The sequence below is a fragment of the Mastigoproctus giganteus genome, chromosome 11 (genome assembly GCF_048544385.1).
Source record: "Mastigoproctus giganteus isolate SK-2022 chromosome 11, ASM4854438v1, whole genome shotgun sequence".
NCBI classification, from domain to species: Eukaryota; Metazoa; Arthropoda; class Arachnida; order Uropygi; family Thelyphonidae; genus Mastigoproctus; species Mastigoproctus giganteus.
In genome coordinates, this window is record NC_143585.1 from 134,428,499 (window position 1) to 134,450,695 (window position 22,197).

Sequence of the window (22,197 nt, forward strand, 5' to 3'; positions counted from 1 at the left end):
CTTCAGCAACAACCCGAGTTATCCTTCCGAAACTTATTTTTTCAGAAGTTTGGAACTTCTCCCACAGGACTCTCAAGCAATCCTAATAATAATAAAATTATTATTATTTTATTTAATAATTTTACATATTAAATGTCCTTTACATATAGTAAGATAGCCTATCTCGATATGACTTGTCAAACGACCATAGGTCCAAGTCGATGTTCAGTGAGTTGAGTGTCCAAAGTCACATTTGGGAAGTGTCTACTGAAACTCTGGAGCCTTGAGCACAAAGAGGGTGTACTGCGAAGACCAACCGTGTTCCAGATGCTCATATGATCGTGCTTAGATGAACACAGACGAAGGAAAGCCTTTATTTTCCGTACGTGGGCTCTGTGGACCGCTGGCGTGTATTGCAGGTTGAAGCATAGTACAGATTTGGATGTCGTGTACATCTGATGAGACCACCCGTTGGCCCACTTCAGCACCCCGAATTCTAGACCCCATAGTTTCTTGAGGCTGGTGGGAGGTGCGGCCAATCAAACTTCCACAGCATAGGAGATCACGCTAGTGAAGTACGTTTCGAGGTATTTCCTGATTATTTGTTTGTTCTGAGTTCTGCATAAATCTATTTCCATTCCTCTTCACCTTTCCTATTTGCACAATCGTAAACTTAGAATAATCGTCTTCCTCGTGCAACAAATCAAACCCCCTCTCTTGTAATTTTTTTTTTTTTGTTTTTCATGTTTAATTCACACTCCCACATTAGAACCCTTTCATTTACGCCGCCAAAAGTAGCTATTTTCGTGTTTTTAGTTTTAATACAATAAGGTATAAGGTATAAGGTATGTTAGTGTCTAACGGCTCCTGGGATTTCTCCCATCTCCGCGGGTGTACATTGTATCGGGGCCAGAGATTTGAAGTGTGTGGGGGTCATGTGCTGTATATTGTGTTGTGCCCTTTGTTCCTCCGGTCTATTAGCCGCCGAGCCCCTAGTGGGACCCGACGTTACCACACCATGCCACGGGGAGGCTGACCGGGTGTACCACTGTAGCTAGAGTACTCTGGCGGGTCCTGCCACCTACTTTCCTGGGATTTCAGTGGCTAGGACCAGATTTGAGAATGAGCTGATCGCTGTTTCTTGAGCAACGGTTGCAATTTTAACAGAGCGTAGGGTTGTTCGCTGATAACTTGTTCTAGGGCCAAATAGGTCGGGCAGTAATTTTGATGTTTTTAGATTTAGACCTGTGGGGAATGCGTGTATGTGTATATATAAATATATGTATATACACACACACACGCACACACATATATATATATATATATATATATATATAAACTAAATAAAAAAAAAAAAAAAAAAAAAACGTTGTGCAAGAGAAAAGTAAGGGAGGAAGGCAGAAGACTGGAGGGTAGGAAACAGAAGAAAGGGGCCAATAGGGAAGATGGCCCCTGATGACAGTGTGGCATGCCCAGTGCCTCACCAGAGAGAGGAGTGGGGTGGCGGGTGGACGAAAACCACCACCCCACAAAAAAAAAAAAATAAAATAAAATAAAATAAATAAATAAATAAATATAAAAAAAAAAAAAAAAAAAATCATTCTGTAAGAGAAAAATATGGGGGGGGGATAAAAGAACGGATGGCAGGAAACAGAAGAAAGAAGCCGAAAAAAAAAAAAAAAAAAAAAAAAAAAAGGAGAGAGAGATATACTCCGCAAGTTCAGGGTAGGTACAGCTAGCACGGCCAGTCAGTTGGAGCCGACAACTTGCTGGAAATCCAGCAGTGTGAGTGCTGCTATGGTGGATGGGTCATGTTCAGTAAGGTCTAGTTCAGGTGCCGTCATTGGGGCTCCATTTGGTGAGTCTATGTCGCATCCAGACTGAAGGCTGGTCCAGTAGTCCATCAGAACGAACAGTGGGGGGGGGGGTCAAAACCGGGAGTCCAAGATTGATGGTCAAGTCCAGGGATCGATGCTAGGCCTCTTCTTGATGAAATGTGTCACATCTGGGCGAGAGAAGTTTGTCCAGAAATCAATGATGAGGAATTTGTCAAGGTATGTGCGGACCCTGTCTTTTATTGCACTGCTAGTCAAGTCTTGTGCAAGTTGGTCCAAGGCGTTAGCATCCATGGCTCAATGATGCGTAGCAACAATTGGCAGTCATGGTTGTTATGACCTATTGATTCGGATACTAAGGTGGTGGTAGCGCTTTCTGCCTGGTAAATAAGTCCATTGCAAATTGAGTCAGAGCTCGGTAAGTTTCTTCATTCTGTAGGGTGAGGTGTTCTTGATTTTGGTAGTTGAAGCGTAGTTTTGTTATTAGGATCCTCCTGAAGTCCTCGTAGATTTCACAGCTGTGGGCAAGGTGCTCCCACGTCTGATCCTCTCCACAGTGGCAGCGGGGTGAGTCTGAAATTCTGAAGTCATGTAGTTTTTTCTGGAAGGAGCCATGTCCAGTGAGGAGGTAGGTAGCATAGAGTCCTGGTGAAAACCAGACAGGTGTGAGGGGGTAGGAGGCCCTGACATCAGGGAGGAATCTTTTGGTGACAGCGCCTTTAGTTGATGCCTGCCATCTTTCTTGCCAGGTGTCTGTTAGATGTTCATTAAGTCTCTTCTTTTCAGCGTTTCTATTATTTGCTGGGTCAGTGGTGAAACCTGCACAAGTAACTGCTCTTCCTTTGGCTATTTGGTAGAGCAACCCATGACGAACAATCTCCAGGTCCAGTGGAAGAGATCCAGTGAGGACCTGGAGCGCATGGGTGCTGACAGTGCGACAGGCACGCGAGGACAGAAGGAGAAGAGAGCGCTGGATAGTTCCTAGGCGCGATCTGTTTACTACGGTATTGGCCTTCTTGTACCAGACTCCAGAAGCATAGGTGATAACCGGGATGAAAACTGCCTTATAGAAGAGTGACAGCGTTCTCTTCTTTAAGCCCCAGTCCTTCCGGGCAACTCTTGAGACTTGGGCAGCATACTTCCTGATCTTAATCCTGAGTTGGTCTAGATGAGGAGTGAAAGAAAAGTTTTAATACAATGTCGCCAACTTACCTAAAATCGCCACACGGGCGCCTTCTTCTTTTGACGACACTGGCCATTCATTCAATTTCGTTTTCGAGCTGCGCGGCTTACGTCAACCGTTTTTCATAACTCTATTTCATGATCCTATTGTGCCCTGCTCGTTGCAACCCATTCTCGTCTTTTGCAAATGCCACTCCTTTTCTAGTACAGGCCACTGTTTTTGTTTACTCTGTTCACCTTCTTTGTACAACGAGTTACTTCTGGTCTCCATTTAACTGCTATTTACTTCAGACATTTATAACCTCCCGATTTCTAATCCATATTTTTCAAACGTTAACATTTACCATATTCAAACCTTAATTCCCGATTTCCTCTGCTCTTCATTAATTTATTTCAGATAAAAAATGTTTCCGTTTTATTTGTAAGAGTGTACTCTTACATAATCATTCTTATGGGTCATCATATCATCCTTCTCATGGATTTACGTGAGAAAGATGATGCGATTGTGAAAAAACACACAGAAGATTTGGTTTGCTTTAGTTATTTTAAATTTTGGTTGAAGAAATAAGTTTAGTTAACTAAGTTAGAGAGGCCGAATTTAAATTCCTTCGGTGGGCGAAAGTGCGCCATTTGAGTAACTTATGATGAAATGATAAATGCTAAAAACGTTCCAACTAAAATATTTGGATAGGCGTCCCGTTTGAGAATTATTCTTCGGAAGCAAAAAGAACTTAGCTAGTGAGGAATGATAGCAATTAAGTTTAGATAATAAAGCGCAGAATACCTGCCACCGTAGTAATCACAAACTTGGAACTGCAGTAAGTCATCGGTTAGGTATAATGAAATTTAAGGAGTTAAGCACTTTACGATATTGATGAAACTAATTTAATATTGATAACAAGGAAAAGAAAAACTTACTGCTAATTGCTCTGACATAACGGAAATTACATTACATTTGATATGACAAGTTTTCAATTTGGATACCTTAGGTTTTGTATGTGTTTTACGTTCTTTCATTTCTGCGTGCAGTAGTCTTTTGTGGTGTTTTTGATTCTATGTGGAACAATAGGTAATGGACCTGACACACACGATCATTGCAACCGTAGAGGGCAATGATTGGGTTCCAGAATTTTAACTATTCCTGAAATTTTAACTGTTCTTGCTCTCTTCTCATCCCTGTGCCACGCAATGGGGTATCTTGCTTGCTGAAGAAATACTATGTACAAAGTAGGCCAGAAACGTTTCAAAGGTACGTGAAAGTTTCTGGCCTATCATCCACTTTATTATTTGAAAATAAAATAAGCATAACATTAAATGATAATATATACATGTAACCCAATTTTTAAAGTAAAAAAAAGTCATATTATATTTATTTAATATAATTTATTTATTTTGAAAGGATTGTCTTCAAAGAAAATCGACAAGGTTATGATGATTGCCCATCGTACAACGTCATCAATAATTGGGTTTCTGAAATTAAAAGGGTCATAAAGTCATCAAAAATGAACCCAGGTCTGGACGACCCGAGATTGTTACCTACACAAAACTCCAGTGCGGTGCTGTTCACGATCTGAATTTGAAAGATTGTCGGAATGGATTACGATGCCTATCAAATACGCGGAACATATCCTGTGAATGAGCATATCGTATTGTTCTCAGATAAAATTAGCATGAAAAAAAGTTTGAGCTAAATAGATATTAAAAGATTTAAATGGAGATCCAGAAAGAGGCTGAATTATATAAAGACAATTGTTGCGAAACTTGTCCATGATTTAAAAAAAAAAAGTCAGCCAACTGGTGATTAAGGATGAAATTTGAATTCATTACTGTTCGTTATCCGGGGGACAAACTATACCATGGCGTAACACTACGAAGGATTTCCTCGTCATATGAAATTTCTAAGGTCGCAATCAGCCACCAAGCTGATGGCATCAGATGCTGCGGAAAGAAAGGGTGATACCCCATCAGAGTGAATATTATCCTTCCTTGTTGCCGAAATATCGTGGGAGGTTAGAGGTCAAACGTTGTACGAAACTCGCTGTCCAGAGAAGTCTATCTGCTCCCAGGCTTGTAACCATACAGGTAATAAACGATTTGTGTTATTAATTGCCGCACCCATACTATTCTCCAGGAGTGGCCCTAAAATAGAAAAAGTGAAGGGCAGCACTTTGGGAAAAATGGTATTATTCATGCAGAGGACCATGACAGTGGTTTTAAGTAGGAGGCGCCTAGAAAAAGAAGGGGGGAACGGTACATCAGTTGTATAGGCTCTTACAGGTGACTATGTTAAGCAAAGGTTGTTTCATTTCCATATTGCTTACTTTTTTTTCTATGGTAAGGCAGAAACTTTTCAAATACCTCTCGCATTACAGGAAAATGGGGACTATTTAAATATATATATATATATTTTTTTTTTTTTGCTACAAACCATTGGTTACAAATTATCATGTTTTACTCTGAACAGGTTATCATTTCCACCCAGGTCAGTGTCGAAGGCCCTCTTCTGGCAGTATCAGATAATATGTTTGTACACAATAACTCCAAACATGGCAGGAGAGCGAAAAGACTCGATCCTACGGAAGGTAAGTTCACCTGACATCATGAAAAAATGTCTTTTGTTTCATTCTAAAAATTGTACAACTGAAATTTATGTGCGATATAAATAATGTTCATTTATTGGCTCTGCAATTAGTTTTTTTTAATTTTTATTTAGATGTTTAGGAAAGTTCCTTTTTTTTTTTAATAATCAACCTACTACTGAATGGCGTATTGCGCGCACGCCGTATACCCTAAATAGATGTTTAAATGCATATATTCTTATTACCACTAAAAGCTTTTCAGCATTGAACTTCTTAGGAGTGTACTTCTTATTCTGTGCCTTCAAATAAATGAACGCGGTATATTACGCAACATACTGTATCATCTGAAACGAAACCTCATGCTGTTGCCGAGTTAGGCACCGACTAACTCAGCAACGGCATGAAAAAAGAGCACGCAAATTCCTCCCGTGGGTCAACTCCAAGCATATTCCACATGGTGTGAAGGAACAGTGTTCGGGTGGGGAGGATGCCACCGATGGTTTCCCACAACTGCGCTGTTTTCTCTTGTGCGGTGAAACAGAACTCTGTAAAAGCCAGAAGTGTGAGTTGTTTGTCGTTTTGTGTAAGCGTAGTGTCGGGATGTGTTGTAAATCTGGCTTTCTGCCGCGAAAGAACAGCGGGAGTTACCACTATTATAAGGATTTAACAAGTCAGTTATGAGTATGTGGCATTGAAGAAAATCATGGCTGTTTATGAACATTGTCCTAAACTGGCAGGCGCCTCCGTAGCCAGGTGGGAAGGAGCAGCAGTGCGTAGCACACGCTTCTTGATTAAACCGGGGTTCGAGCCCGTCACCACCAAATACGGAGGATGCGGAAAGGTCAGGGAATGACCACCGCATGACCCGGAGCAATATGGCCTTAGTTGCTAATGCTCCTTAAAAAAAAAAAACCAAACAAACCTAAACTGGCACTTCAAGTTTTCTTAAATCCGACACTCTAATAAACTGTTCCCTAAAAAAAAAATATATTTTTTTTTACTTGTAGAATAGTAAAACTTATCAGACATTGCATTTTAAGTTCTTTAAAAGATTATCACTCAGACTGGTAGGTGTTTGCCCAATAATCACTGAAATGGAAACTTCTATAGGTGATGATACTGTCGTACAGATAAACAGAAAAATGTCTCCTTTGAGGTTATAATAACACCATGGTGAGATCCAATCTTACTTGCATTTCGAGGATGCTGCTCTAAAACGGTGTTCGCTGGTCGGCCACTAGATAGTCCACCGGACCGGACCTATTCGTAACTCTCTGGGAGGCTTTCGGATCAGCTAGTGTATAATCTTTCTGCCTTTACTCTGCCAGATAGTGACTGGAAGGAGTCCGAGTAGTGCGTATGTCGGGAGCACTGCCAGATCAAGTTATGTCAAAGAGTTCTCTACATTCCTGCCATGTTTACACCATATCTAAATATGCCATTACTTCATACAACATGTCCTGCCCACCTTACTACTGAATACATCATGAATGGTCAAATTAATACAGTAAGCTTATCTGCGAAAAGCTCTAAACCTCCCGAATACATCCTCGTTCATGTTCAAATATACTTGGTCTCAGTGATGTCCACTTAGTCTGCCAAAATGCACATACTTTATTTGACAGAAACACAATTATCGGTTGATTCGACCACTGCTCATCTGAGTTGTCCTACTTAATCGCTGTATGAATCCTTTCGCTTCAAAGGAGGTACTTGTGTATATGTCCGTGTGTGTATAGAGCCAGCAATTTGGAATCTCCTGTTTTCGATCTTCTCTTGCTTAAAATCTCTCCACCCCAATTCTGTCAAATTCATGTGCTGCCTCTATTGTTCTCTAAACTCCACAAATCACTTGGAACTCTTGGTCTTCCTTACGTTGAAACTTGACTTTCTCTAGTCAAGTTTCAACTTGACTTGGTGATTTTAATGTTCACATTTCCGACTGGCGTCCGTTTTCTAATCACGCGGATCCAACTGGTGGTGAAGCAGAGGCTTTTGCAATTACTAATGGCCTCGCACAAATTGTTCATTTACTTACCAGAATACTAAGCAACGTTAACCAAACAGGCAACACTCTTGATCTTTTTCTTCTAACAAACAACCTTAAGAACACGAGGTGAGTAGTCCTCTAGGCACCTCAGATCACATCTTGGAATGGTCTCTCCTCCAATGGAGCCTTTATCTCGTGTTGTTTGGCATTACAAGAATGCAAAATGGGATGATCTGCTAGATTTTCTTTTGCTTTGTCGGATTACTATTTCAAATCTGATGACAGCATTTGCTCAGATCGCGTCAGTGAAATTATTTTAGTAGGGATGAAATCCTTTATTTCACACCCATCATAAAATCTCCTCTTTTACCTAAACCTTGGTTTTCCACTAAATGTGCTACGGCTGTTCAAGAGAAAAATGTTGCATATCGTAATTGGCTTGTTTCCAATTCTTCAGTTTCATTTTCTGCCCACACCAAAGCTCGCAACAATTGTAAGGCAGTTATTATTCAATTCAAACTAGATTTTGAACAGGCTAAGAGTAGAAAACTTCCTTCTTTTGCTAAAAATTCGAACTGAATGATCTCCCTTCACACGTATTTCCTGAAAATTAAAATGTACAGAAATTTAAGTTTAATGTAAATCTTCTTTCATCTTTACGACCTGTAACCCATGCATGCTAATAAGTACTATAGGTTCTAATACCTTTCGTGTTTGGGGTTTTCATAAATAAAAAAAAAATATTGATGCCATGGTAATGTGAGTAAACTGGAAGTGCACCTTCAGGACAGTGCCCATTTATATAGTTAGTAAATATAGTATATTTAGCAACCGATTCGTTTTATCGGAAAGAACAACATAAAATGCTAAACTTCATAAAAATATATTTTCTTGGATTGCAGCAACCAGATACGTAAAAATTAGTAACATAATACTGCAGTAATCATTTTATTTAAATTTACACTTTGCAAGTAATCCAACTGGCCAATTGAAAATCATTAAAATACCCATTATGCATTTATAATGTCTTCTGTGGAACTACCAGATTGTTCCGAAAGCTCAACTTACTCTAAGAATGTGGTACTTAAAAATATCTCATTCTTAGAGCAAACTGAGCTTTCTTAAAAGAATAAATCTTTCTCAACAAAAAAAAAACTACCCATGATAAATATGAATAGTTGGAAAACCTTGGGGACAGAAAGATGGTTAGTTTTCGACTTCGGCTTTACTGTGCACGTAATTTAAATATAATTTTGTTCTGTGAATAGTCAGCCAGTTAGTCCCATATTTGCGTAGGTGGTCGCTTATCTGGGTCAGACAGCCGTCCAGGACATGACTATCGGTCAGCAGTTGTCCAGTTTCCCTATGGTGCATAATCTCAGCTCAAGCATTTTGTAATGTATAAGTTAGTGCACAAAGCACCATGTTAATATGCAGTAAAGATCATTTAAGGGCAAACTTTGTTAGCAAATTTTAACATCCTTATTACGACATAATGTGAAACCGTTCAGTGAGTTTCCTAGCCTTGCACTGCAAATAAGTACTGCTTCCAAAGTAGAGAAGACTATTGTTACTTGTTCTCATTTGAGTGCGACCACCACAAAGACGTAACCGTTTCAGGGATATTTGTCCCTTTATTAGTGGGTCAGTAGTTGAGTACACACACACTCAGAGTATTAGTGCTAAGAAGGGTTTCACAATGAGATGTAGTAGGAATGCCAATTTGCAAACTTATTTTCTCTTTTAATGAACTTTGCTGCATATTAACATGATTTTTTGTGCTTAACTTATATGTTTTTAAAATTCTTGCAGTCAAAGGCCTAATTAAGGAATTTCTAATGTTAAGTCTGTCTCTGGGCTACCACGGTATTTTTCAGTTTCGCCTTATAATCCATTTCTGGAATACCACAGTTAGTAGTTAAAGTGATAACTAATGGAACAAAAGTACGATATACGTGTACACAATGATTATTCAAATCAACAGTTAAACATCTAGGAACGATGTTTTGTAGCCAGTTTCGTCCAAACGTGGTGCGAATAACTAATTTATAAAGATGGCGGCACCATGATAGAGCGATGCTCAGTAATTCTTTTTTGTTTTTAATTCGATTCCTTAAATTCTGAGAGAGTAAAACCTTAAGAAATCTGTAAAAGAATAATACTGCAGTGAGACGAAGTGTAATATTATTGCAATCTTCATGAAAATAAACTTTAGCAGCGTATTAGGAAAGAGAGATAGGGGGGGGAGGTGGTGTGTCGAGTAAAGGAGTTTCATTGCAATACGCAAGGCTCACATTCCCTGTAAAACTACCGACCCGGTTAACAGACCTTGGATTTGAAATGTTGGAGCACCTGCTGCATAGCCTGTCTAGTTTTCTTTTAGATTTTTGAACCTTAAATCATGTATTGAAAAGAATAGGGATTTCAATGAAGACCGATTAAAAAAAATAGTAAATGACAATGCAGAGATTATTTTATAATAAAAAAAAAAGACCTTTCTAATTTAAGCTAATATAAATATAATATTTTCTAAATCAACAATGAAAATTTAGAGTAGTGTAAAACATGGTAAAGCGGTGCATTAAATATTATCACAAAATTCAATGCAGTAATATTAGATCAGTGTTGTTATTATTATTCAGTTTATTAAGTTTGATTCTACGCCCTTTGCAGCTGGTTGGCTAGAAGGGTGTACATAGAATTAGAAAACATACATTAAAAGGACGATTGACAGTGTTTTACAACGAACTTGATTGGAGTTGGTATAGTTTAAGTGTGTGTGTGTGTGTATATATATATATATATAGTTTAAGTTGGTATAGTTTAAGTGTGTGTATATATATATATATATATATATATATAAGATGTAAGTTAATTTTCCAGTTATTCGAATATACTTCCACCCTCTGTGACTCGCAAGAGATTAAGACTTTTTTTTTTTAAACCAACAGCACTAGAATTCTGTGCATAATTTCAAGTCTCCACATAAGCGGATGTTTCAGAAATATTTCGATTTCTGAATTTGAAAGAGTTTATAAAAGGAGGGCTTATAGAGAGCGGTAAACAGCATAAAGCGTTTAGAGGGAGATGTCAAATCTAGGAAATTTCTGGGCCATCCAAATTGCATTTTGATTTTTTCTGAACAACCGTCTCTTTTGGTGAATAACTAGTGACCGGGTTCCACAAAGGCTCGTGTTCTTTCAAATCTATGCCACGATTCCCACAACAACACGAATTCCACCTACAGTTGACGCATTTTTTCCCCTTTTTTTTATTTGCGGACACATGCATTCATCAGTACGCTGGAGGAATCGTAGAATTCAAACGTAATACAATATTCCATTATATACGCAGTATCCGGAGGTTAGTCGCACAAAAAAAGCATGCGCCTCACTCGGAAATTCCGTGCTTTTAAGTGTATTTATCTATTCATGCAAAAAAATAAGTTAGGCCTTCGTCCCCTTTATAAACAGATGTATCCGAAGAGGAACATTAAAAAGGAAGGAAATTCAAAGTTCGTAAGTAAGAGCAAACATGGTGGCTCCCCATGAGACCTCACCGTTCTATGGGTTCGCTATAGTTGACTTCATGTCAGAAAATTTGTTCGTGCGCAATAAAAAAGGTAGACCTAGAAGCACGTGGACTCTGCCCAAAATCCTTCGCTGGCTGTTCCGAAAATCATCTTGATTCGCCGCCAGCGTAAGGCACGGGCCATCTCCTTAGGGAGGACATGCTTTGATTAATCGAGTCCGACTCATCTTTGTACTGCCCCTCGGACATTCAATCACACTTATTGACCTGCACTTCTGCCAGAAGCAGCCCAGTTTCCCCAGACTAGATGTCCATCTCTGTGTAGCCCCTCGGAGTTGAAGGAACTCGAAGCAATGCCTGTGGCGCTAATTCCTGTCACAATAACGTCAAACTATTTCGGGCACCACTGACTCCCTAGAGTTTCAAGACGTTTGGCTTTAGCTGCGGGCTGTGTGGTCGCCATTTGTTCGATCGATGGGGGAACCGCTTCTGAAAATCTTTCCTTCGTTTTCTTCAACTTTCTCTTTTGCCATAGGAAAGACGAGAGAACGCAGGGAAAAGTATGTAGAAAGAGGAGCTTAGGTTGCATCTGTTTCTCGAGTTAAGGAGATGAGTCTTTGAAAAAGAAGAACCCTGTAGGAAACTTAATAAACTGCGAATTAGCGCACTCCGAAAGTTTATTAAGAGAAATGCGCTTGTAATTATGAGATTAATACTTCTGAGCCAATTAGAAGTTAACTGCGTAGCTAGGAGAGATGATGCAGATATATTTACTGTCATACTCTGCTTAAAACTGTCACACACTTTAATCTTTAGCTTCTTTTAATTATCAAGACTTAACAGGGAGGACATCTGGGGAGAAAATAACAGCTTTGTTAATTGTTATTAAACTACCATAAAGAAATTAATATCATATTTACAGCAAACGACATTTTTCTTCGCATTTTTCTCTCCATAGACCTGTCACTTCAAAGAAGTACGACAAAATGCTCCAAATGGTTTTATGAGTTTCCATGATTGAACAATTTTGTACCGAATGAGCTCGAGGTGTATTTCCTTCTCGTTTGAAGTTTAAGCGTTTGTATGGAGATTTAAAAAGCTACTGATAAGGGATTTAAAGTAAGCATAAATTGTTGATTAGCATGATTCCTTATAATTCCCGATTTCTTTGACTAATTCTTTCTTGAACGTCCGTCAGTAAGAAAAAGCAACACCGACTTTTAAATAATGAGTGGCTGCAGAAAAATTATAGCTAACGAAGTGGATGTCTTCTTTCAAAATAAACACTTTGGCTTGCGAGCGTTTTTATTTTGTTTGAGGTTTGTCTTGCAGTGCGTCGCATTCGTTTTTCTCTCCATTTTTTAACTTGCTAAAATTAAAACCACCCTGGATTAAGATCAGTCAATTCATTAGCACAACCTCCTCCTCTCTCATTACATCATCTTCTGCGCTGTTTGTTTAAATCTTATTGAAACAACCAACTGTTGCAGTTAAGAAATCATTACTAAGATGCTTTGTTAAAATTAAAAAAAAAAACAGGAAATTTTCTAAACACTGTTAGACGTCTTTTACATGCAAACGCATACCGTTATGATTTCAAACAAATTTTAAAAATATCAAAAAGTTTCGATGCTTAAGGAAAGTATTGAAAGGTGCATGTAGTAAGAGCTGACTTTTCATTAAAAAGAAAAACATAAGAACCATCAGCAGTCATATATGCACCTTAGAATAGCAAAAGCCAGAAGATGGCTAACTTCAGCCATGATTTTGACACTCACCCACAGTGGTTGTAGTTCCTAGGGTGAATCCCATTGCACTGCATTGAATTGTACCAAGCTGATTAGCTGCTGGTGCGTCAAAAAAACCGAAACCAAATCAAAACCAAGCTGATATCGCTAATAATTCAATCCATATCTATTGTGGATGAGGTGGATATGAAGTGAATATTAGCGGTATCACAATGGCATATTTTCACTCCAAGAGTAGTGAACCCAAATCTCGCTGTGTTTGACGAGCTTTCTGTCTAAAAATTACTCTACAAGCCATGTTCTGAGGTAAAGCATGTGTGGAGGCATCTTTAACAATGATCGTTACGAATCGATAATTTCAACGTCAAATGACTTTCCCCGAATATCGAGAATGAAAATCCTCATCTCTGTCTGGTATTCACCACTTCCTCAAAGCGAAATACTTGTAATCGGACTACAAGTATTTCGCTTGTCAACAAATACAAAACAAAACAGGGCGGATTTTAACTCCCATGATTTTAATTTGATGTAAAACTATAGACTTCAAATAGAGCCAAGTTACCGGTGACCATAGTTTAGCTGGTACATTACAAGGTAAAAGGACGTTTTTAAGGATATCAAGATTACTTTCTATTTCTAATATCAGAAGTGTTCGTAAATACCTTGTACCAGTCTTACTGCAGCACATGTGGGTGGCACTAACAGATTTTAATACATTTCTGCTTTTTTTTTTTCGAAACTTCAGTGTAAATAGGATCAAGGAACTATAAAGTGGTTTTAGCTGAGTGTCATCTTATTTATCTATGTTACAGTGCATCAAAACTCCTCAAGAAGTCAACCATTGCATCCGCAAGCTGTTATTCAGTATTTTAGTGCATATCTCATTTAGCATAATCGAATTGGTTCTCTCAAAAACTCTATTAAGCAATACTAACAATAGGTTCGTTAAGATAGTAGCAGTTTTGTAACTGAATAGCGCATTAAGGCAAGTCGTGTAAAATTTCCCTTTGGTCGGCTGTATGTTCGCGCAATCCTAATAGATGAGGTCGAAATGAGAGTATTGTTTTCCTTACAAAAATAATATATTACAGATTAAATTAAAAATATCCAATGCGTACAACATTTTCTACCCCCCCCCCCCAAAACACACACACACACACACACACACACACACACACACACACACACACACACACACACACACACACACACGTCGTCTTCATCTAATAACAGAACCAGAAAGTATATCTCGACTTTATCGTCATCACACCATAATTATTTTAGTTTGCTTCTTCCATTAGTGAATATTACGCAGTTGCACACAATCTCCGCTACCATCCATGGTAACCCAGTGATTAGGAAGAAGGTAATATGTTGTGCAGTTTATTGAGTTTACCTTGCGTTGTACTAAGGTCGCTGGTGGGTGGTGCCTTGCTGATATTCGACGAACTGTGGGAATCGCCTCATCGATCTCGTGGGACTTGTCACCTCTGTCTACATTATCAACTCTTTCCGCAGAATATTCGGCCTCGGAGGTCAATAGACACCGCAGATGCGGAATTTTATTAACTAGGAGCATACAGTTAGCAGTAAAGTCGAGCTATACACGCGAACACGTGCCCCGTAATAGATCTCTGGTGGATAGGTCAGCATGCTTTTCTTATTTGTCATCTCGCCGTAAGTTTCCACCTGAGACTGATAAAATTAGCCGAATCAACAGCTTTTTCTTTAATACACAGAGGCTCCTATTTCTTGAAGGCGTGTTCGTGGAAATCTCTCTCTTTTGATTAGCCATTACTGTTTGCCTTTTTCCCGTCCATGTACTGAGACTCAGTTAACTGACTTTTCTGTTGGAGATAACCAATAGAAAATTCAGTCAGTAGAAAGCGATGTTAACCGTTACATAACTATTGATTTAAAGACATTGTAAATTAATGATTGTTCAACATTTCCTACAGTAGTAGTAGAAAGTCCCCTTATTTTATAATAATTTCTGTTTAAATATTTTATAAAATTATGAGAATTTTACGGGTTCATTCGTTAAAGATTTTTCATATTTCTAACATGCCTATGAAAATAATGATATCACAGAACTGGATATCACTACAATTTATTTTGGTTAGTTGCAAGGATAGATAGAAACAGAAATTACAGACTAAAATAAATATATATATATATATATAGAATGATTCCAATTTCGACCTGTGGGAGTAGGCACTCCATACGTTGACTCAGTTACTGTGTTTCGACAAAGTACAAACTATTTCTTATTCGTCCATGAATGAATTGTCCATATTTTGTATTTCGTGGGCTTGTAAATATTAACACCGAGTAATCAAGGCGCTTTCACCAAATTCCAACAAAATATATTTACGTTTCTTGATACAAACCGAGCGAACTTTGTAATCCACGGGTGTTTTCAGGGATTGTCTTACCTTTGATTGTTCTGCCTTTAGTGACAGTCAAAGCACCTTTTCATTTAGTGATCAAGAATCTTTATTATTCGTTCTTCAGAACTCGCCCCTCATGGTAGGAATGTCAGTGGCTAACAATCACAAAAAAGCTTGAATGTGTAAACTATAGAGATTAGGAAAGTTAAAAGAACGCGATGAAATGTCCAATGCTGCCACCCAGAAAAAACATATCTAGATGACTGAGATCGACTTACAATGAATCCCACGCTGATAAATGAAGCCAAACAGTTGTTAAATGTATGATCATCGTAATAATTTCACTCTGGGGTAGCAAAAGAGAAAGAAAAAATATAAATTCATGTGTTACAAAAAATATTACACTAAATTGCCATTAGATTTATAATGTATTTATCAGTCATGCTATTGGATTACGGACTACGCAAGGTGTTGTTCATCGGAAGTCAACAAAACCTTACATAATCATACCGGTGTCTGACCAGAGAATTAAAACCAGTCAAAAATAGATCCACAGATGATGACTTCAGTCATTGCAGAACTTTGGGGTGATATTTTTATTTATTTATTATTTTTTTGTGTGAATTTAATATGATAAGCGAGTAGACAGTGTTTTGAAATATACGTAGTTAATAGCGCCTACTTATCGTAAAATGACGGGGGGTTTTCTTCCATCATTCCCAGTAATGATTTTTCTCACAGCTCCCCGATTCCACCCATAACCATTTCTTTGATACCCATTCTTATTCTGATTTCGACAAACATTATTGCGATCATCGCGTATATATGTATATCTGCTTCGTATTTACATATTTTTCCCAGTACATAAAAAATATAAAAATTAGTTTAAACGTTCACTATAAGTTAATTTTTTTTAATCAAAAGGAAATAAAATTAGGAACATTATAGAGCTAGGAAAAGGTGCAGGGAATAGCAACAAGATTTGTAAGGGTTGCCCTCATGCTATTTCTATTAGGTTCTGCGCTTCGAAACGAGATATCTGCCACCATTGTGTACTACGTTACTTTGCCTTTAAAAGGCATAACAACTAAAAACTTGGGGGGTGGGGATAGCTTTTCTCAGACGACATACACAAAAGAACTTGTATATGTTGTCTGTCAAAAAAGCAAATCTTGTATATGCTTAAGTTTTTCTCAGCTTGGCTTGCCCTAGTTAATATAGGAGGAATAGGAAAATCTCTAATTAGACTTAGATTAAGTGATGCGAGCAAATTTACACGTGGATTCTGTTCAAGAGTACTTGTGGTTACTTTGTAATTCAATGTACATATATATTGAATTCATTGTATATATTCAATATACAATGAATTAAACAACAATCTCGATCAATCACATGCTATAGACGTAGATAAATAATTATATGTAATGCATTAAGGTAGTAAAAATTAAATAAATACAAAACTTAACCTCTTTGTTTAGAATTATAGAATGTTATAAATAAATTGTGAACTGGAGCTTTTCCTGGTTAGCTCAACTAATGTTGCTATTTAGGTATAATGAAGCATGGTGCAATACGAAATAGGGATAGCGAAAAGCATTATAATGAGCACAGCGTGTCGGTAGAGATAGGAATAAGGAAGTGTGGGGGGGTATGATGCTTGGAAGTAAAAAGACGGTCCTCAGATCCTTATCAAGTCCAGGCGATATTGATTGCTTGTGTTGTGAAAGGGCCAGGGGTAAAAATGCATCTGATGAGTAAGATCAAAATTCCTTTAGGTAACTTGAGTGAGAAAGCAAGAGCGATTGCATCAGTATGCAAATTTAATTTTCCTCTTAAAGATAGGAAATCGTGGACATCATGTAGTGTATATATAACAGGATTAGTTTCTTGAATCAACTAGATGATCGCTATTTATTTCAACAAATTAGAAAAAGCACAGGAGGGTCAAATATCCTTGTCTAGTTTTTGCGAAGACTCCAAGCAGTATAAAAAATGGCATGTCAGGAATCGATAGGGGATGTAATCAAAATGCCATAAAATGGGTGGAACTACGGTGGACTCAAGTATTTTTTCTTAGACTTTTAACTGGAGTTATTACTATATGCCGTTTGATACTAATACATAGGGGATGTGTTTAAGGGATTTATGCTCAAATCCATAACAACGTTCGTTCCCATTTCAGAAGTACCGCAAAAGGAAAATGCCAAAATGGACGAGAAGAAACTTGGAAAGCAATTGAACAAAAGAAGGAAGCATGAAAGAGTAACAGCCTCTCGCGTGGCCTACTTTCTGCGATAACTATAAGCAGATATAGAATAAAACTAGTAGTAGGGTAGAATTTACTAGGGTTGTATGAAAAATCGCTGACGAGCGAAGAATGAAGAAATGAAGCTATATTCTGATATAAATGCAAAAAAAGCAGAGATTAATTTCTATAGCCCTTCGCACGATCAAAGCGATAGATATAATTGACAATTGCAACCGAGTTTGAACAGGAAACAGTATTTGCCATATAGTGCAAGGAAGTCACAGGCTTTTGGTGCACTAAACCCAAGTAGACGAGAAAAAGCATATTGTATGCTTCCCTCCTCCCACAGGTAACTATTCAGTTGACCTTCGAATTTGTTCAAGTTGTCAACCTCAACTACCTGCAAGGGCAACTTGTTCAAGCAATCAACCACTCGTTGGCTAAAAGAAAACTTCCTACAGTCTGATCTAACCCTCAACTTACAGTAATTTGAATTTATGACCCCCAGTTCTGGAATTCTTTATAACGGTGAGCATCTCCTTTATTAATTTTACTAATCCATCTCAGAAAATTATAAACCTCAATCGGGTCACCTCTGAGATGCCTGGTTGCCAAGCTCTGTAATCCACATAATCGAAGTTGTCGTCCTGTAGATTCAACTAGTTGAGTTGGCTGTCGTTGAACCCTTTCAAAAAGGATTCAAAGACCTTTTTTCAGATGAGGTCTCCGTACTTGAACACAGCATTCCAAATGTGGGCTTACAATTGCCCTATACAGTGGGATTATTACATTCCTATCTCTACTACATAATGTTCGATAAATCATCAATAGTGCATCGTGGGCTTTCCTGGCTGCCTGTTTACACTGTTTAGAAAACTTCATACCTTCCAGTATTGTAACTCCGAGATCCCTTTCCTCTTCTACTGTTTTTATTTCAACCCCACTAAGTGTAATTTGTCTTGCTATTCCCCAAGTGTAAGTAAGACCTTGCATTTAGCAGCATTAAAACAAAGCCGCCTTCTGAGACCATCCTTGAAGTCTGTTCAAGCCATCCTGAAGGAGCGCTGCTTGGCAATGATAATTAACGACTCTGCCAATCTTGACATGGCGCCTTCTATCCCTTCGTCGATGTCATTTATGAAAATGAGACAGTCGGTTATTGGATCAATAGTGGTCCAAGAACAGATTTTTGAGGAACTCCTGACGTTACACCAGTCTAAAGAATGTCCATTAACCACAACCCTCTGCCTTCTGCCACCTATCTTAGAATCTTACCAGTAATCCCAACCTGTTCAAGGTTATACAGTAACCTCTCATGAGGGACTAAGCCAAATAGTTTGCTAAAATTCAAATAAACTGTCGAAATCATTCCCTAAGTCCAGTTCATGAGTAACTGTGTCAAAATAGCCTAATAAGTTATTAAGAATGATTACCCTTAAAAAAGCCACGTTGTGTCTCTTTCAGAAAACAATATCCCTGGAACTATCCCTAGATATCTCTTAATTTCCTCTAAGATTTTTCCTTACACTGAAGTCAAACTAACCGATCTGTAGTTACTAACTTCACTTCTTGAACCGCTTTCATGTATTCACGATACACTGTCCTCCAATCTAAAGGAATCTCCATTGAGTCCAAAGAGACCCTAATAATTAACCTCAACCTTTAAGCCTTTACCTTTAAGTGCTGCAACATCTTTCTTCATCTTCCAACTGACGATTGCGTGAACATTTCCTGACAATTGTTCCTATACTTTAAGCCTTGTGATGTCATCTGAATTGTTCGTAATGATGAAGTCAAGAATATTCACATATTTTGCAACTATCTTTACTCTGGAAAGAGCATTAATGACAAGGGGAGCAGTAAAACCGAGATGAATCGTTCTAAAACAGTGGCTTACTGGTATAAGAGAAGCGCCTATCTGACTTCGGAGGATAAGATAGTGTAGAACACCAGGGGCGGATAGCGTACACCTGTTCTGAAAAAAGGCGACAGGTCAATGTATACAACATTAATAATGTTATTGAGGTCATCATTAGATTTGCCATTGATTTTGGTTTCGCAAAATTATATATATATCATGTAAATTACCTTAATTTTCTTAAGGTATGTGAACTCAGCGCCATACTGTCTACACCAATTCTGGTGCTTCTTTCCTCTGACCTGGAAGAGGTAGCATCCCCATCGGTTTTCTTGAATAGAGGTCACCCTTCAGCAACCACCTTTGTATGGTAGAGGATGTTATGTTATTTGTTGTTATTTGGTTTTTTAGGAGCATTAGCAACTAAGGCCATATTGCTCCGGTGCGGTGGTCATTCCCTGACCTTTCCGCATGTTCCGTATTTGGTGGTGACGGGCTCGAACCCCGGTCTAATCAAGAAGGGTGTGCTACGCACTGCTGCTCCTTCCCACCTGGCTACGGAGGCGCCTCTTATGGTAGAGGAAGATACGCTGTTGGAATCATGCGAGACGGTGTTATTAGTATGGTTTTCCAGTCAATAGTGAAAACAAAATTAGTGATGTTCATTCAAGGTCTATCTCCAAAAATCCCAGGCTCTTGGCATTTTCCAATTCGATAGACAACTGTACGATCAAGAGCGAATCATCTAGCTGCACCTGCTTGATCCTTTCAATAGTGGACCTTAGACAGACGTAGCAAGACTATGAAGTTACTAGCTGTCATTCAACAAGAAATAAATTCGCATTCCTGCCATCTGAATAAAATACACAACTCTTTCACCATTTAATTTTATTTAATTTTCGTGAGGTACGTGACCTCAGCGACAACTATAATATGCTCTTCATCTCACATTTACAGTATTTAGGGAAAATACGTTGAAAAGTAGATATGTTATTTAAGTGTTTTCGAAACTAATGATACGCTATAGTATCATAAGTATTCAAATGCCTTTACGTTTGAAAAACGCCAGTATTAATGAACATTAATAATGTGTAGGCTCACTATTGGTCACAATGACAGCGTCATCGTCCACCATGATACATTTTTGAACACATGTTCATTTCTCCTTCAGTGAAGTCGTCGTCAGTTCAGTGACGAAAGAGGGACGTACTGGCAGCGCCACGAGCAGGTGTACCACTTCGTCTCAAATATGTTCGATCGGATTCAGGACTGACTTGAGTCGGCCGAGATTTTTATATACTGTTTACTATATAAGAATGGAACATTATCGTGCTAGAACATGGAGCGCCGATTGCATAGAACTGCCAGTCTGGATATGATGTTATTTGACCCTGATGTTAATTTGCTACAACCAACGGCACGAGTTTGAACCACGAGAAGCAGGCCTAAATCACTATCAAGCCTCCTCAGAATGTCATTGTAAGTACAATACTCTACGGTAGATGACGTTATTCAGGCATTCTGCATGTCCACCGTTTCGTTTTAGATTGTGTTGTGTTATAACTGAATCTAGACTGTTCTTGACTCGTCACTCCACAGGCCTGTTTCCACTGTCGCAATGTCCTCAATGCCCATGGCTAGGCACCATTACAAGTGACGTCTGCATTCGTTGGTGTGATGTGGGACATATAAGCAGACAGCTCTGCCATGAAACTCGTTCCTTCAGGCACTGTTTACCAAGGACACCGTCGGTTTGTTTTCACCACTTTCTTCGAGGATTGCCAATTCCTGTCCGTCAGCTGTTTTGGCCTAACGACCGTTTTCTTATCCTTCCATATTTTCTCTAAATTAGCTATGGTGGATTTTGCGAAGTACAGCCGTGTGCTGTTACACCCAATGACAAATTGCTAACACGGGATCCGGCGATTAACTTCTTTGAAAGTGTAAGCTCCTTGACGTGGATCATTCTACTTGTTTGTGATATGTCTGCTGTTGTCTGCACTCTTAAATCCATTCTTGTCCTCTATATTGCTCATTCGCACCGGTTATCACATTTGGGTATCTGAATAATTTTAGTAAGGTAGTGTATATTGATAACTCTTACCGATGGAATTTTTTAGTGATTTCCTTATACATAGTAACAAACTTGGGTCATTTCTCTGGTGTTCGAAACCTCACATACAGTAATGAAAGCTGTGACGTTTTAAAGCCATGCACGTAGGGGTTCGGTTACCTGCATCTCGGTACAGACTGTATTGCTAAGCTAGAAAAGGGGAAAAAAATCTACAATATATGTTTAGCGTTATTTAAATCACTCTCTGAGTTTTATCTTTCTGCAGTATATTTTAATCATTGATTAAAACAGCAAGGCAGATTTGTGTGCCCGTGAACATGAACTTAATCTCATATATCGTATAATTCATTAAGTTAACGGTAGTCATACGAGTAATATAGTGCGTAGCTGCGAATTAAAATAAGATTAGCATCAATTAATAATTAAATTTGAGCTTGCATATAAAAAAAAGGTCATAATAACATTTCGTTGAAAGACAGTTTCCTTCATTTTCCTTTGCTTATATTACCAAGGTTACACACATGTCATTTGTAATTCAGTGTAAATATAATCAAGGTTGCATACTGAAGAGAGGTTATGGCACTCAAAACAGACATTTCTGGATGATTTTGATTTAAAATTCAAACCTCTTTTCTTTCCTGACATTAGAAAGATCGCCAGATATCACGTGTGACATGCAGTTTACACGGAAAAATGCTCCATATTGAACCAGTTTTGAACATGAAGATCAGAAAATTAGAACTAAAATCGACCGAGAGTAAGCATGAATCACAAAAAACATAC

The 22,197-nt window shown here is 38.3% G+C and overlaps 1 protein-coding gene across 7 annotated transcripts in view; it reads left to right on the forward strand.

Annotated features, from left to right (window-relative positions):
* Positions 1 to 22,197, forward strand: part of kn (EBF transcription factor knot) — a 356,137-nt gene that overhangs the window by 256,319 nt on the left and 77,621 nt on the right. For all 7 annotated transcript variants that reach the window (XM_090385236.1, XM_090385237.1, XM_090385239.1 and 4 more), the window contains one exon: positions 5,461 to 5,578. In XM_090385236.1, the coding sequence (XP_090241362.1) occupies positions 5,461 to 5,578 (118 nt within the window). The remainder of the gene's footprint in view (positions 1 to 5,460; positions 5,579 to 22,197) is intronic.